This window comes from Cololabis saira, chromosome 24, assembly GCF_033807715.1.
Source record: "Cololabis saira isolate AMF1-May2022 chromosome 24, fColSai1.1, whole genome shotgun sequence".
NCBI lineage: Eukaryota > Metazoa > Chordata > Actinopteri > Beloniformes > Belonidae > Cololabis > Cololabis saira.
Window position 1 is genome coordinate 6,193,834 of NC_084610.1, and position 16,736 is coordinate 6,210,569.

At 40.4% G+C, this 16,736-nt stretch overlaps 1 protein-coding gene across 1 annotated transcript in view; it reads left to right on the plus strand.

Moving 5' to 3' along the window:
• spega (striated muscle enriched protein kinase a) overlaps positions 1 to 16,736 on the plus strand; it is a 50,848-nt gene that overhangs the window by 11,173 nt on the left and 22,939 nt on the right. Inside the window, exons 3-8 of the mRNA XM_061716145.1 lie at positions 5,129 to 5,227; positions 7,498 to 7,648; positions 8,680 to 9,528; positions 9,762 to 10,138; positions 11,555 to 11,701; positions 12,400 to 12,582. Coding sequence (XP_061572129.1) covers positions 5,129 to 5,227; positions 7,498 to 7,648; positions 8,680 to 9,528; positions 9,762 to 10,138; positions 11,555 to 11,701; positions 12,400 to 12,582 — 1,806 coding nt within the window. The remainder of the gene's footprint in view (positions 1 to 5,128; positions 5,228 to 7,497; positions 7,649 to 8,679; positions 9,529 to 9,761; positions 10,139 to 11,554; positions 11,702 to 12,399; positions 12,583 to 16,736) is intronic.

Genomic DNA, 16,736 nt, shown 5'->3' on the forward strand with positions numbered 1-16,736 from the left:
GCTGCAATTACAATTATTCCTGCTTCCACCAAACAGGCAACAGATGATTAAATTCATATTTAACTGGGCTCACTAGTCATTTCAAAGCAAGTGAAACAAAATTGAACAACAGCCACGGATAAATCTTCTTTCACCATTACCATTGAAATAATTTCCTATTTTCTTTCACATAATTGGATACAGTACAGCTGTGGATAGTGGAATATTGGTGAGAGATTGGCAGCGCTGCTGTGGGAACTCGATTAGAATTTTAACAGCATTTTTCTTTCACAGTTAATTCCCCAAATGATTAGCCCTGATACGAAAAACTGCGTTTTTTAATGAACTGCTATACGGCTGCCTTTTGTTGTGGAATTCTGAAATAAATGGCATGTATTAGGCTGTAATCCAGATGTAGTGATGTGTTTGCTCCTCCAGTCCAAATAGCTTTCAGCTGCCTCAAACCGCGACCCTATCACTAGTTTGAGGTAACACACATGAAATATAGTAGATAAATATTTGATGGCTTATGGGTTTTGCTGACGGCTGCTATCTTCCTTAGAGAAGACAACAAAGGGGAGGAGAACAAAGAGATGCTACAGCAGAGTGTGAAATAGTAGGCCAAATTTGTTGGGGTTTTGGATCATGATTGCACATTTTCACATTTATGAGAGCATATATTTTTCTTCCCTCTTTTTATGGCTTGCTATTATCATTTTCTCTAGCCCATCATCTATTACCGCACTTCTCTCCTAATTTGCCTCCTCCTCTATGAATCCTCTTCCCTCCATCCTGCCCCTTTGTTCCACCCCCACTCCTCTTGATTTCCTTATTCTTTGACTCCTATCCTCTTTCTTCTCCCCCTGGCTTTTCTCTTTGCATCTGTCACTGCTGGTGGCAAAAAAACAAAAAAACAAAGCCAACATGCTCAGTTGGACTCATTTTATTTCTTTTACAAATTCCACTTTCTCCTCCTCATATAATCCTCTCTCATCACTGCAATCAAGGCCAACATCCCCGTTCTGCTCAGCCGTCCAACCCCCACCTCCCCTTGTTTGAGTGCACTCTCGATTAAGGGAGAACAGGCAGGGGAGAGAGACGGAAAGCCGGCTGAGAATTGCCCCTCTAAAGACAGTCTCTACGTCAGAGAGAGATACTTTTCACATCAGCAGATACACGTTCAGACACAAAGACACCTGGCTTTGGCTTCATTTGCATTCAACCTCTCTCGCTCGATCTCTTTCTCGCCCGTCTTGCTGCCAGACCGGAGAGTAAACACACCCACGCACAAAGGAGAGCTGAATGCTGTTTTCGGTCTTGATTTTGGTTGCTGCTCCTCATACCACACCCTGGGCTTTTTTTCCCGGTTGTGGGGATGTTTTTGTGAGCTCATGCCACAGGTAATCATCTTCCCTTGACAGGAAGCACTACTTTAAGATGAAGAAAATTTGGTCCAAGAAGAGATTTCAGGTGAGTTTTCTTTCTTTATGGGGAAAGAAATCTTAAAATAATGGCTACGTTCATGAGGGTTTTTCATGTATTTCTTTTTCTTACATATTGTTATAGAAAAGCCACACCCTTTACCTGATGATGATGATGATGATAATACCGATGTGTGGCTTATTCAATATATAACAGCATTTAAAAAGAAGAAATTGCTGAAAATACATGTCGTGTTGGAAATACCTTTTCAGGCAATTTATAAGTAAAGAAAACTCTAAAGCAACAAAATTATAGATAATTATGATTTCTTCTAGTTTTTATTTTTTTGTTGAATAAGTGTTATAAGGGGACAAATATGGACTTTCTAACAAAGAAAGTCAACCCAAGAAAACTATTGTCAGTTCTAGCCAGGTGGAAAAATGAATTTTGAACACATTAGAATTAATTTCTTAAAAACCTCATGCTGAACCACTAAAAAGGCACTTTACACTTTAATCTTTTCAAATCCAAATACTTTGCTGCCTCTGTAACATTGTGCACATTTTGTGTTGGGAAATAAGCGTTTCTCTTTAGCAGTAGTGACAGTTGTGTTGATAATAAGTAATTCATTTAGCGGGCTTCACAAATTCGGGGCAGATGGAAAGTGTGTCAGTAGGCTACACTCCATGGAGACATGAGAATCAGGCCAGCGACTCGCAAGGGCGTCAAAGTGAGCTCAGCAAAGGAACAAGCTGATTTCTGTCGGTTTGCTTCGCCTCTTTTCAATTTTGCATAAATATTGAACCCCTGAGACCTCTGCGATGCCTTCAAGCAACAGATTTATATAATGGTGGTCGGATTTGGATTATACTTGCAGAATATTTTCTGAAGTGCTGGCCAAATCCCCATTTTCCAAAGAGTGCTGTATGAGGCTGGTATTTGCTGATATGAATACCTTGAGGGTATAACACTAGAAATCATGGCAACAGTGGCAGCTCCTAGGGGGATCTGTTGCGGTCAGACAGCACTTAATCAAATTGCCTGACACAAAAGCATCTACCAATGGGGAGTGTGGTGTTAACACAGTGGGAAATAAGTGCGAAATGAGTCATTTCACTTTTGCTACTTTTGCTTTCAGTCCGCTGCAAAGCAGTGAGTCATTCTCTGGAGCTCTCCATGGTGCTGATGGACAGACTGTCCAGGAAGCAGTTTTATCAAGTGCTTTATCAGCAGAGACACTCGCTCACAAACACTTCAGATACCCTGAAGTCTTTGTCACACATCTTCAACTGAATTGAATATTGTAATAAAAATCACTTTTCAGCATTTCAAGAGATTTTGTTTCATTGTTTTCAAGCACACAAGCAGATGTTGGAGTTTTTACAAATGTTAAATGTTTTAATAGTTGGTAACAGAACAACAGTGGAAATAGCAATTGGTTGAAGTAAAAATCTGCACAGTTGTCAGCTCTTTTATAACAACATCTCAGCTTAAAGATCCACCTGAAGTTAAGCTCAATTTGAAGAGGGCATGAGAGCTGCTTTTAAAAGTCACTTGAAATATTTGTTCCCAGAATGAAGAATGGATGCCAGTGTTCGGTTAATGGACTTGCTTTATAGATTGCAGTTTGTCTTGCTATAATGTCCCACAATATTTTTAGGGCAATATATCTTTGTATATGTAAAACAATGCTTAAATTATGTCATAACAAAGACAAATTGAAATTTAAATAAGGCATATTTTGTGTAAATGATGCTGGAAATGAATGCCACAAATCTGGTTTGTCTCTGCTCTGAGTGACAAATGTGACAGAGGAGGTGCTTTAGTGTAAATGGGAGCTTTGCCGCTTGCGCTCAAGTGTTCTGTGAAAACTGAATCTTTGGCTGTAATTGCTGCTGAATAATGCATTTTACTCTTGTATCTTATTTCAGAGAACTGGGCATTCCACACGGACATTTGGCAGATTTACCCATGGTGTGTTGTCAGTATGAGCTTTACATGTTCTCTTCTGCTGTAGTATGTTCAGTTTTTCTGTTAAAAATCTCAACTGCCGTAGCTTTTTGTTCTCCTCTATCATTTTCCTGTGTTTGTGTTTTAGCTGTGGTTCATTTAAAATGATCCCTTGATATGGTCAAAAGGCTACTATAGAACATGTATATTTCTTTAGCGCATTTGTATATTTTACTGTTTAGCTGCTCTAAAAACAGAGAGTGGGTTTTGTTATTGTGCATCCACCCCCACCATGCAGCATTTTAGTAATCACGCTGATGCCTCTCTGCATAAAACCCTTGAGTGGATAACATCTAGTCTCTGTGGTTTATGATACAGTGTTTTGCAACATTTGTGGAGTTCATCACCTAAGCCAAAGCAGATACATCCTTCACATGGTGTTTACATTACAATTAAAGTGGTATGGTTGGGATTATATTCCTTCATAATTGAATTATAATCGATTTCCCTTGCCTTTGTCTGATATGTAAGCTCTTCATATTTAATTTGATACAGATGCTTGGCTCTACGTACTAACCCCCATTTAAACACACAGAAAGTAGCAATCTTGCGAGTTAATGGTGACTGTTCATGTTATACTGGCTTTTTTTATTATTAGGCAGACCTTCTGGAAGTATCTAATAAGGATCTGACTTGATGTGAGGTTTAATGAGGTGCAACCTATTTTGCGGTTGTCATCGTCCTCCTCCTTCACAGGTTCTCTAACCAGTAAACATATCTGTCAGCCACCCAGCAGTTTGGCTGGTGATTTTAGACTCTAATGGGTACGAGGAGGATTGGTCGTGTGGGTGAGAGAGATGCTGGTTTCCATAGTAACGGTGCTCTCCCGTCTGCCCTCTCTTGCTGCCACTATGGAAGCGAAGTTTTCCGCTCCTGCCGAAAGCAAAGCTATGGTAAACCTGCCCGTCTCTATTCATCTTCTGCCTCTTATTCCCCTGACTCTTCATCCATCTGTCAGTCTGTCGCCGACTTCATCTGCTCACTCTGCTGATGTGGGATCTCTGTCACAAACATGCTTTGAGATTATTTTGACCCTGCCTGTGGTTTCCGTTTCCCCCGGGCCTTTCCTTTTTGCATCAGCTTGCTCTTCACTTTAAGATCTGCTTCCTCTGCAAGTCACTCTCCCTGACTTTTTATTTCTATAAACTTGTGTCATATCTGTATTGTTTCTGTTGCTTTTTTAAATATTCTTGATTAAATCAAAGGCCTAGTAAGCTGAGTTCTGTCATGTCATCTTTTTTATGGTTATAAAAAGCTGGGTTTTTAATTTTCTTTCCTGTGAATTGTGAATCTCATTTATCATTGTTATGTTCTAAATGGATGGCATTTTATTCTCTTATATCACCAACGTTTTCCCTGTAATCAGTGACATAATTGGGCTATAACTTGGTTTGCTCCTTTGATTACAGTTAAAAATGAAAAACCATTTTTAAAATCGTCTTGTCCTGTCAGTCTGGAATTTGCTTCAGCAGTTTTTTATTTCTGGCCTCGTGTCACGCTTAAGCTTCAACCCATTTATTTCAGTCTGGAGGGATTCTGTGAAGCATTAAACTGTGTCCTGCCAAGAAAATGTTACATCCTTTTTACTTTTTACCCAACCCGGATCCTTTCATCCTCACATCCTCACATCCTCCACCTCACTTTCTCTGTCCTGCTTTTCCATCTTTAACATTTGTCTGTGTTACTTCATTGTGTTTTCTTTTTTTCTGTTTTTCAGACTCTGAGACCACAGAAGATGAGAACACAGAACCTCAGATGGAAACCAAAGAAGGGCCCGGGAGACACCAGGACAAGGATGGCCGAAGAGGACCCTCAGGTGTTTTAACTAAAAACATTCAGCTCTCTTAACGTATCTGAGATCAAACAACCAATATTAAGATTTTATCCTGTTTAAAGTGATAAACTTGCATTGCTGCAAGTAGAAATTACTTTCAAAACATTGCTCAGAGTGCTGCATCTGCATATTTGGTGGCTCTTTACATGTGCTTCACAAGATGATATTTAGTTCCATCTACTGCAACACGGGTATTGCTGCCAAAATTACACTTGTACAAAATTGTTTCAGCTCGAACTGTTAGATTTAATGAAGGTTGTCCACAGCTTGGCCCGCGATGGGTGTTGGGTGAAATCTCATTATCTCTTTTGGTGTGATGTAACAGTGGCACACTGGCCTAGTTTCCAGCAGAGAACCTGTCTCCAGGTCTGATCTCAGTATGCGGCTCCGCTGCTGATGTACAACCTGAAAAGCTGTGATTGTTTCAGCAAATTCATTTAGATTTTAACTAATAGTATTAATTACCTTTTTTTCTATTTTGTGCTTTTGCCTTTTAAGTTAATACAATAAAATATAACTATTTGTATTAATCAGATGAGGCAGAGTTGCTGTAAATTAACTTTGTGTGAATGTATAAAAATAGTTAATCTGGGGATTTTTTTTTTTCACCACCAGATGTTTTACTCAATGCCTTCATCTGCAAAATCTTTAGAAAAATGCTAAAAATATTTGCTTCCTTGAACTTTTACTGCATAAATATTTGCTTAACTTTGGCATATCAGTGGTTTGGATCTGTGTTTTTATACAATAAAACTCTTGACAGCCATTACACGAACAATAATTAATGGGCTTTTATAGAAAACCATCAGTAGAGCATTTTCTCTGAAGCAGACTGTTTGTTGTAATAGGCCCACATATTATTTATGTGTACAATTCTAAATTTATAGTTATTTATACTGGCAGTAACAGTGAACATATGCTCAGTATTTCCTCTCTGTGTCTACAACTGGAGTTTATTTACTTCCAGGGTAAGGAGTAGATTACTCTGGATTGTAAACATTTCACCACCAAACACATTGCTGAAACATGATCTGCCTTTTCGACTGCGAGGGAAAAGTGTTGTTCAAGCTTGGAGAGAAATAAAATGATTATTTTGAAGCTCAGTGTGTCCTGGGCCTTGAAATGTGACACATTTTTCTCTGTGTCCTCGGTGAAGAAGTGAGAAACTGATGCATTTTGCTTTCTGATGGTGTCGCTGACTCAGTATCAATTCACTCAGTCAGTTAAGCAGTCTGAGGTTTTATATCCTTGAGGTCCGTCGCTGTTTCTGGATTTCCTTCTTAACCGAAGATGCTGACAGCTCCTTTTTTTTGCTGCTGAGGCATCCCTGTCTCTGTTCTTCATCACTAAAATTTCAATCATTAACTGATTTATGATGCGGTGGGCTCTCTTTAAGTGGGAAACGCCCCCAAAAGAAGCTTTAATTTCTTCTGTTTAAGCTGTCCATAGAGCATTTATCTGCCTTAAACCTTTCCATGCCCAGTGATGATCCTGCAGTCCTTTTATATATCAGTGCCAACTCAGGACTCAGGCCTTTTTTCATTTTTTTTGTTTTAAAGGTGTGAAGTCATGTTCTTGTCCTTTGAAAAACAATAAGAACCTTCAGTATAGGGCTGGGCGATATGGACCAATAGTCATATCTCGATATTTTCTAGCAGAATGGCGATACTCGATATATATCGATATTTTTTCCCCCAAAGCATTATAGCATAGCATCTCTGTAAGCTTCATTTTTTTCTGAGGCAAACCCTTAAAAAAACAGTCAGTTTTAATACAAAGCCTCGTGCCAAATGTCACACAGGTTCCTTTATTAACAGAGGTCTGCACAATATCAAAATGTATAAAACAAATGAAATAAAAATAAACTGCCTGCATATATAGAATAAATTGCTTCTTGAATAAAATAAAACAAATATCCCTTTCCTGCATAACAATTAAATTAAAATACACTGTGCAATTAATACAATGTAGACAGTAACAGGCTTTTCCACTTAAGTTGACCGTTGTGCAAATAACAAAACATTTGTGCAAATCTCAAATAAAACATTCAAGTCAATTTGTCACAAAATAAGCTGTATCAAAATAATTAAAAAAAAAAAAAAAAAAAAAAATTGAAATCGATATAAACGATATTGTCTCGTACCATATTGCGTTTGAAAAATATATCGATATATATTAAAATCTCTATATATCGCCCAGCCCTACTTCAGTATGCAGCAACCAAACTGAAATGCAGCTCTGCTTGTCCCCAGGTGAGGGAGGAAGGATGATGGACTATAACCCGGACCCTTCAGACCGCAGGGCCACCCTGCCCGGCTCCTACGACCCCGTGGTGGAGCGAGAGCTCCGGGCTCTGGGCTCCCGCCCTCCGGGGCCACATCTGGATCCCACAAACCCAGCCAGGCAAGCCTTGGGTGGGGGTCCCGCCGAGGGGGCCCCGCCCGTCCGTCACCTGGGTGTGGAACCGCTCATCCGGGCCTCTCACGCTAACCTGGCCCGGCCCGTGCAGGGGTCAGAGGAAAGTGTTTCCGTAGGCAGCGACTACTATGGGAGCATGTTCAGCCTCTACAGAGGGAGAACATTTTCGATGCCATTATAGCACATGGCTTTTTATTTCTGGGATTCCACTAAAACAACAAAAAGACTGGCCTCAATCCCCTAATTGAAAGAAAAACTCACATAAATGCACAATATTGTAACTTTCATAGACCCAACAGGCAAAAAGTTTATTCTATTTACTTCCATTTCATACTTTTTAAGTTTTTCATAGTTCTGTTTCTTTCAATTTTTTTAAATCACACTTTCCTTTGACTCACCTTTATTGGTGTGTGGTTGAATTTTATTTTAACAACTTAAATGAATATTAGTGTTGATATTGGTCATATTTTATAACCCAGAGAAACAGTACTTTTGTCACTTTGCTAATTTATATAATTCTGCACTCCTGAAAACTGTGATTCTGCTTTTTACCCACTGCATGTTTTCTAGAGCAGCCCCTCTCTTTTGGATTAATACCACGTCTTTATAGTTTTGCAGTGGCATGCCAGCTTTGATCCAAGCCGATATTAGCATGAATGTGACTCACAGGTTCTTTTTAGGCATGATAATTTTGTATTTGAAGTGAAAGTAGGGACACTTTTTCTGGTATTTTGTAACAGTTCATGGTTTACATCTGTGATCTTTGAGTTTCCTCCGCTTTGATGCACTTAGATTAAATTGCTTTGAAGTCTTACATATGAGTGACATAATTCACCATCATTTGTTTCTCCATTTCATTCAACTTGTCTGATGTTTTGCTCATGAGACGAGACACAAAGAGCACAGACAAAACAGACAATACACAAATGGACGTTGAGCAGCATCTTTACTAATCCCCCAAAGCCTCGCCGCTGTGCTAAAGCTCTAACCTCACAACTCCATCCCGACTCCTCTAGGACTCAAAGTGCTGATGATTCAGCGCGGCTGCCCTCCCGTGTCCCCCTATCTGCTCCTCTGTCTGCTCCCCAGCCACCTCTCAGCACAAGCAAACACGGCACCAATCCCCCAGAAAAGGACTTGGAAACATCCCAGCGTTCAAACCTTCAAGCTTCTAAGAATGGCCAGTCGTCTGGGGGTAATAGTGCGGTCATGACACCCAAACTGGCTCGTGCAGCGCCCAAAATCTTCGACAAGGTCCGAGCTTTTGAGGAGCGAAGGGCGAGTGTGGATCTTCCAAGAAGGGGAGCTTCCTTTGACTCGGATGACAGCGGAAAGGCAGCAGCTGGTACCAACAAAGACGAGGGACGAGCCCCGCAGGGCGCGACCCAGAAGAGAGCAGCATTCCAGCAACGGGCGTCTTCCCTGGAGGACAAGACCAGCTTCTCCCAGAGGGTCCAAAGCTACCAGAGCAAGTTTGCAGAAGAGCTGCAGAGGATCAAGAAACTTGTGGGGAAGCCGAGCTTGAAGAAGTCATATTCCACCGAGCAGGTGTCGCTGAGAGATAGGGTGCACACGGGGAAAGTAGAGCCCATTCCTCCCCAAGTGGTTAAGAAGTTGGAGGCGAGGGAGCGAGCTCTGGAGGAGAGGAAAGTTGGGGGGAGGGAAGATGAGAGCACGTTGCAGGTTTCTCTACAGGCCCAGGAAAAAGCTCTGGGTAGGCAAAGAAGCAAACCTGACGAGAATAGGATGACACAGAAGGTGGAAGACTCATCGCAAGGAAGCACAGGGAAAATTTCTGTTACCATGGAAACGGCACCAGTTCACCAGTTACCAGGACAACCAGCTGCAAGGAAAAGCCTGATCAGGTTTGAGGAAGATATTTATTGATAATTCAGATTTTATTTCAATTTTTTAAGATTTGTACTTTCCTAATGAAAGTAAACACTTAATTAAAAGCGCATAAACTGCATAAAAGTACATACACATTTTTCTATACCAAACTTGTTGGTAGTATCGTGCAACATTTTTGTTGTCTATGATCCAAGTGAAATAAAAACACACTTATTGCCACATCTCTTAAATCTTCCTCCCCTTGCAGAGACCCAAGAATGGATTCAGGGAGAGACAACGAACCGGACAAAAAGTCAGAGCAGAGGTCGTCCAACCCAACGGTGAAGAGAGTCTCCATAGTAACGGTGAAGGAACCAGGCTCCCAGCATCCCCCGAAATCCTCCCGCTTCACCCCGTCTCCGACTCCTTCCATCAGCCCGCTGATGAAGAAGAGGAGGGCCGAGGCGGGGCGGAGGTCTCCATCCTTCAAACTGAACATCCCCACAATTGTGGTGAAGGATGAACTCATGGAGACAGAAAGTGGCGGAGACGGGAGCAGCGAGACGAGCAAGGCCAGGAGGAAGGATGGCAGAACCCGCAAAGGCAGGAGAAGTCGCTCCGCTCCACCTGGCTCTCCTGAGGAAGGTACGAGATCATTCAGAAGCATTCCTGGTAAATGCATTTTTAGAAATTCAATTTAATACAAACATTTTCATGGACACATAGTACTTCCTCCCGTAATGGTGTAAACGGCTCCAGTGCTGGTCAGAAACTTATTTCAGAGAATATCAGTTACACTGCAAAAACTCAAAATCTTAACAAGAATATTTGTCTTATTTCTAGTTAAAATGTCTAATTTTTAGTAAAAAAAAATCTCATTACACTTAAAACAAGACCCATCACTGGAAAAAACAACAACCTGTTTCAAGTAGATTTTCACTTAAAATAAGGGACAAGATTTTTTTGCTTGTAATGAGAAGATAAATATTGTCCCACTGGCAGATTTTTTCTACTTATTTCAAGTGAAAATTTACTTGAAACAGGTCAAAATTGTCAAATAACAAGTTATTTTTCTGGTAATGACTCTTGTTTTAAATGTAATGAGATTTTTTGACTAAAAATTAGACATTTTAACTAGAAATAAGACAAATATTCCTAGTAAGATTTTGAGTTTTTGCAGTGTAGGTACTGTTGTGTGTGTCTTCCTGGCAGTTTGACACGGTGATGCCTGTGATGCAGTTCAACTTCTGTCCATTTTCTAGCAGTAGCTCCAGAAAAACTTCTAACTGCAGAATGTCTCTTTTTAGATCTGAAGTCATATTCATGCTTTGCAGCCCTCTTTGTGAACCTGCCTCTTATCTGCCAACAACCTGAGCTGAATGCCAGAAGTTTGCTGCGCTCTCTGCTTAAAAGTTCTGTTCTTGTTTCATCTCCAACACAAATCTTCCCTGTTGCACATCTATCTACGTTCATGAGTGATGTTCAGAGGTTCATCTGCAAGTGTGAGAAGTCAAACTGCTGCAAGTCAGGAAAAACTCCATTAGTGCGGGCGTCAGGTTATTCGTGAAGACTTCAGAGTAAGAATTTGGCACAGTATGTCTGCAGCTTTGAGGGGGTTTATGACCCTGGTTAACTCAAGAAGAGGTTCACGTGCAAAATTTTATAGTTTTCTTGTTTGTGTTCCTTCTTTTTTCTCAAACATATTTTTATTGATTTTTCCCACAAAAACAGATGCACATACAAAGACAAGGCAGAACTGTGAAATGCTCAGGCATCCAAGCCCCCAGATTTAGGCAGGAGATGGTTCCTATATTATTGAAGTGCTGTGTAGTTTTACATCTTTACATCTGTTAGAAAGTACCGTAAAATTAAGGGTGCAAAAAAGAACTTGAACATGATCACAAAAATGCAATTTAAAATCTAAAAATGGTTTTAGAAAGTAGTCAAGCAATTATCAAACACGCAGACTTGCTGGTATGTATAAACTACTTGTTTTGGTGTCTGACCCGTTTACTAAACCACATAATGGATTCTGCATAAAGATGAACCTCTCGCTTCCAGGGGGTTCGTCCGACGACTCCTACCTGTCCCTGGACGAGGAGCCGCCAGAGGCCCCGGCGTTTGAGAAGCCTCTCCAGGACACGACAGCATCTAGTGGATCTGAGGTCACGCTGAAATGCATCGTCACAGGCAGCCCAGCCCCCCGAGGTACAACACAGGATCTCCTGCTTATATTCAGCCCGTTTGGTCTTTAGTTAAAACATAGTTGACTGACTAAAAACACTTTTTCATATACGGCAACATGTCTCTGGAATGAGCTGCCCACCTCCCTCAAACTGCTCTCAAATGAGAGTAGCTTTAGGTTTCACCTGAAATTACACCTGTCCACTTGACATGTGTGTTTTATCTTTCTGTGGTTTGCTCTGTGTTGAATGTTTCTGTTTTTAGTTGTGTTTTGTCTTGTTTTGTTTTCTTATGAGGAGACAATAGTAAACAAACATCATACTGAATTTTTTGTCAGCTTTTATAAACATTGAGGACCGCAATGGAAATAAGCCTGTTGGCTTTATTGTGTTTTAATCCTTGACAATTTTTATCATTAATGTATGTGAGACTGCAATGCAGTTATTCATTCATGTTTTTTTTTAAAGGATTGTCTAATAAATCAATCAATCAATAAATCTTCTTAGGGAGCACTATTAACAATATTTGGCATCTTTTTTTTTTGCTTATTCACATTATTTTATCTTATGTGTGTGTTTTATACGCTGTTGTAGGAGGATTTTAACGCAACAGTGCTGTGAAAAATGATTACTTCCAGTAGAAAGCACTGAATATTCATGAATATTCACACAAATCTGTTTCCAAAATCTGTAGAGGCCTCACGTCTTTCTCTGTATTCCCAGTGACATGGAGAAAGAATAATGTGGCGATGTGGAGCGATGCCTTTCATGTGGTTAAAGCTGAGGGTGAGAAGCACAGTCTGGTGATAAAGGAGATGAAGCGACACAACGCAGGGTCATACTGCGTCACAGCCGTCAACCCAGTGGGCAGAGCAACCTGCAGCGCCACCCTCTACATCCAGTCAGGTGAGGCCAGACCGGAGACACAACCATGTCTCTACACACATAATATTCATTTAAATAAAGCGCCAGACAATGAGGCCCGTGAAAATGACATTGTCCTTGAAGTCCATAAACACGGTGACTCTCGCTCAACCTCTTAAATCCACTGCCAGCCCTCCTCCGCCTGACATTCTGTCTTAATGACTACAAAGGCCCGCTGGAGCTCAGCATCCCAACCGGGGCTCCTGGCAGTGATAGTTGCCATGACAACCCATTAATTCTTGAAGGCACTGATCTCCACCCGGTGTGGATTGAAAACACAGACATGCCCCATCACACAAAGGTCTCCTGAGGCTTAAAGGCAGCCGTGGCATTCAAAGTCAGGGGTAAACACAATAACTGTTCTTTAGTGCAGGCGGCTCCCGTTAGGACTGCACCCGCGGTGGATTTGTGTTTATGGCGCACAGAGTGTGCAGGAGCGTCAATTGGGTATGGCAAGGTACGGCAGCTGCCACACCTTGGCTTCAGGGGAAAATGTAAATGTTTGGGTTTTTTTTTTTAAATCATGGAATTACTCTGCGTCTATTTGTATTGATTATTCTATTATTTAATACATATAAAATACCTACAAATGCAAATCAGAACAACATGATCAATTTCACTAGGTATTATTTTTTCCAACACTTGTACCCCCTTCATATCTTAAAATGTGATATATCCCAGCGTCCCTGACGACAGTGGTCGCTAGGTCAATCTCGTTTTTAGCGAGTGTTACTAACTTACAAAAATGAAAAGGAAGCAGGCAACCCTGCAATTCTTTTTTCAAAAAAAGAAGGCAAGTGATGGTCCAATGTTGCCCCAGCAGTGGAGGGAGAAGGACCAGGTAGCAAAAGCAGGAGTCAGGCTATTAACGAGACTGTTAGCCGCTCCATGTCCACGTGATATTGTTGCACTGACATACAGTAGTGAATGAAGTGAACAGAATAAGATAAATTGCGTTTGTCAGATACGCTTTTTCTGCTCTCTAATTCTGCCGCTTGCTGTCAAACGGATGCCTATTGTGTAAAGGCGCATTGACTGAATTGATCAACACGTTGTTAAAGTGTAGTGTTCGTAGTTAGCAGGATGTGAGTGAGACTGCATTTGAAAAAGTTCAAATTTTCTTGACCACACAGATAAGCTACATAGCAGACTTCTGTGATGAGTAGGAATTGGCGATATTTTATCGTTCATGATACACCGTCAAAAAAAAAAAAAACGATAAATTCCCGTTGATGATTTACGTGAAGGAAGGAAGGAAGGAAGGAAGGAAGGAAGGAAGGAAGGAAGGAAGGAAGGAAGGAAGGAAGGAAGGAAGGAAGGAAGGAAGGAAGGAAGGAAGGAAGGAAGGAAGGAAGGAAGGAAGGAAGGAAGGAAGGAAGGAAGGAAGGAAGGAAGGAAGGAAGGAAGGAAGGAAGGAAGGAAGGAAGGAAGAAATGAGCAAGAAAGAAAGAAAGAAAGAAAGAAAGAAATGAGCAAGAAAGAAAGAAAGAAAGAAAGAAATGAGCAAGAAAGAAAGAAAGAAAGAAAGAAAGAAAGAAATGCGCAAGAAAGAAAGAAATGAGCAAGAAAGAAAGAAAGAAATGAGCAAGAAAGAAAGAAAGAAATGAGCAAGAAAGATAAATTCCGGTTGATGAGGTGTTTGTGTAACAAACATGGCAGATCTGAGTCATTCCAGTTTTACAGTACAGGTGTAACTCATTTAATTGGTCTTTATCAATTCAATTTAATTGGTGTAGTTTAGTAACATTTAGTATCTTTTAGAGCAGTGTTTTGGGGGCTCCAAAGACTGAATGTGGTGATAGATTTATAGTTAAAAAGGTGGAGTTGAATTGGTATTTTTTTTAATTGTCATTTTTATCGTTATCGGGATAAATGCCAGAAATTATAGTGATAAATCTTTTAGTCCATACCGCCCATCCCTAGTGATGAGTATTTGCTGGGCATGTTGATTGATACTGTAGTTAGGTTCTGTGACTCGTAACCTTGCCATACCTTAGCTTTGACTGAATTGACGCCACTGAGTGTGAGTGGGAAACTTGCATTGCTCCCGGTGAGAGTTGCCGCAGCTCACGTAAATGCAACCTGCTCTTCCACAGTTTTGTCAACAAATGTGAGCATGCAGTCTGGTTCTGTCTCACCAGCGGCATGGAGCCTCCGTTGCCATATTAGGCCGGTGGAGTCAGACTTGCAGCAGTATTTATAGTCGTCCCCTTGTTCTCTCTAGTAATTGCTGTCTGCTTTATGTCCCTGTGTGAGATTCCTGCAGCAATAATGCAGTTCTTTAACACTCTTGATTTCTTGCTAGAAGGCTTGGAAACGGAGATGTCAAAATACAGTGGGAGATTATATGAGTCACTGTAGCTGAGAACAGAGGGTTTATGTTTCTTTTTAAAATTTCTTAGACCAGGCAAGCCAACATTAGGGGGAGAGATGACTCCTCAAGCTTCACTGGAGGTGGAAAACAGCAATATGGTACAGATCCTATTACGTTAAATTGTATCTTCATCCCCTGATGGGTATAAAAGCACCAACACTTTGAAGAACCGTGAAAAATGTTTCTCTTTTCATCACCTATACTGTGAAGTTCAGGATGCTTTTAAATATTAAAGAGTAAGGACGTGATAGTGTTGGAAAACAGAGGAAAGAATAGAGGATGAATCTGAAAAGGAAGGTTAGTTGACTCAGGCTGTTCAGCAGTTGTGTAAGAGTTGGCAGGTTCGCATAAACACTCCCCACAGTTATCCCCTGGTGCTCAGACGCTGCTCAGAGATGTGAATCTAGGTAGGTTATTTGATTTTTCCTTTTTTAATGCCATCAGAATATCCACCTACAACATTTATAATCATTTGGTGTGAATGCATCTCTAGAATGGTGTTTTTTTTTCTCCATTAGTCACTTCTTTCGTGTACAGGAATGAATGTCTTCTCTTTTCCTTTTATTTTTGGACAGCTCAGTTTCCTTAAATAGCATCATCTTCATCAGTCCACTCTGATGTTGTTTCTTCAAGGGAAGACATCTTTTTTGTGCATCTGCACCCCTCGTCGTACTTGTCATCTTTCCAGATTTGAAAATATATGAAAACAAAAGACGCACATAAAAAAAAAAACAAGAACATGATTAAGGCAGAAGAAGAAACCAGGCTGTGGTGTTTTAACTTTGAACATGTTGAAGAGCTTCCACAAACCCAGACAAAGCATCTCATGCAAATGAGTGAATGATTGGGTCGGGATTTAGGGATAAATATAATATCTGTTCAGCTACGGTCAGTACTCGAGATGTAAAAAAAAATCAGGGGAGATGGTGGATTTTATCATATGGGGACAGATCATTTGTGCTGATTACAAATAATATAATATATTAAAAATAATGGCACCGACCAAAACACCTGCAGAAATACTGCAGGAATGACATAGCAGCAGTTAAATGCAGCCTTCTGTAAGCTTTAAATATCCACTGGGCTTACATCAAATACATCAAAACACAACAATAAAAAACTGTTTTCTGAACTTATCAATATGACTCTGTCCTTCACAGGATAAGTAAAATGGATCACTGCAAAAACTCAAAATCTTAACAAGAATATTTGTCTTATTTCTAGTTAAAATGTCTCATTTTAGTAAAAAAAAATCTCATTACACTTAAAATAAGACTCATCACTGGAAAAAAAAACAATTTTCACCTGTTTCAAGTAGATTTTCACTTGAAATAAGTAGAAAAATCTGCCAGTGGAACAAGAATTTTTTGCTTGTAATAAGATAAATCTTGTCCCACTGGCAGATTTTCCTACTTATTTCAAGTGAAAATTTACTTGAAACAGGTGAAAATTGTCAAATAAGTTATTTTTCTGGTGATGACTCTAAATGTTGAAATAGCAGTAAAACCACATTCATTGATGAAATGACATAAGGGATGGAAAGGGGGGATGGCAGTTTTACAGGGGGGATGATTTGGACCGTTTTTATTTCAGGGGGGGATGCCATCCCCCCTCATCCCCCCTCAACTCCATTACTGGCTACGGTCACTTCAGAGGGATTCTGTGTTTCCACACACGTGTGCAGGCTACACATGGCCCATTCATCTTTAACTCCTGTTTGATGTTGCCAGGCACTCATCTTGGCAAACATGATGATCTCCAG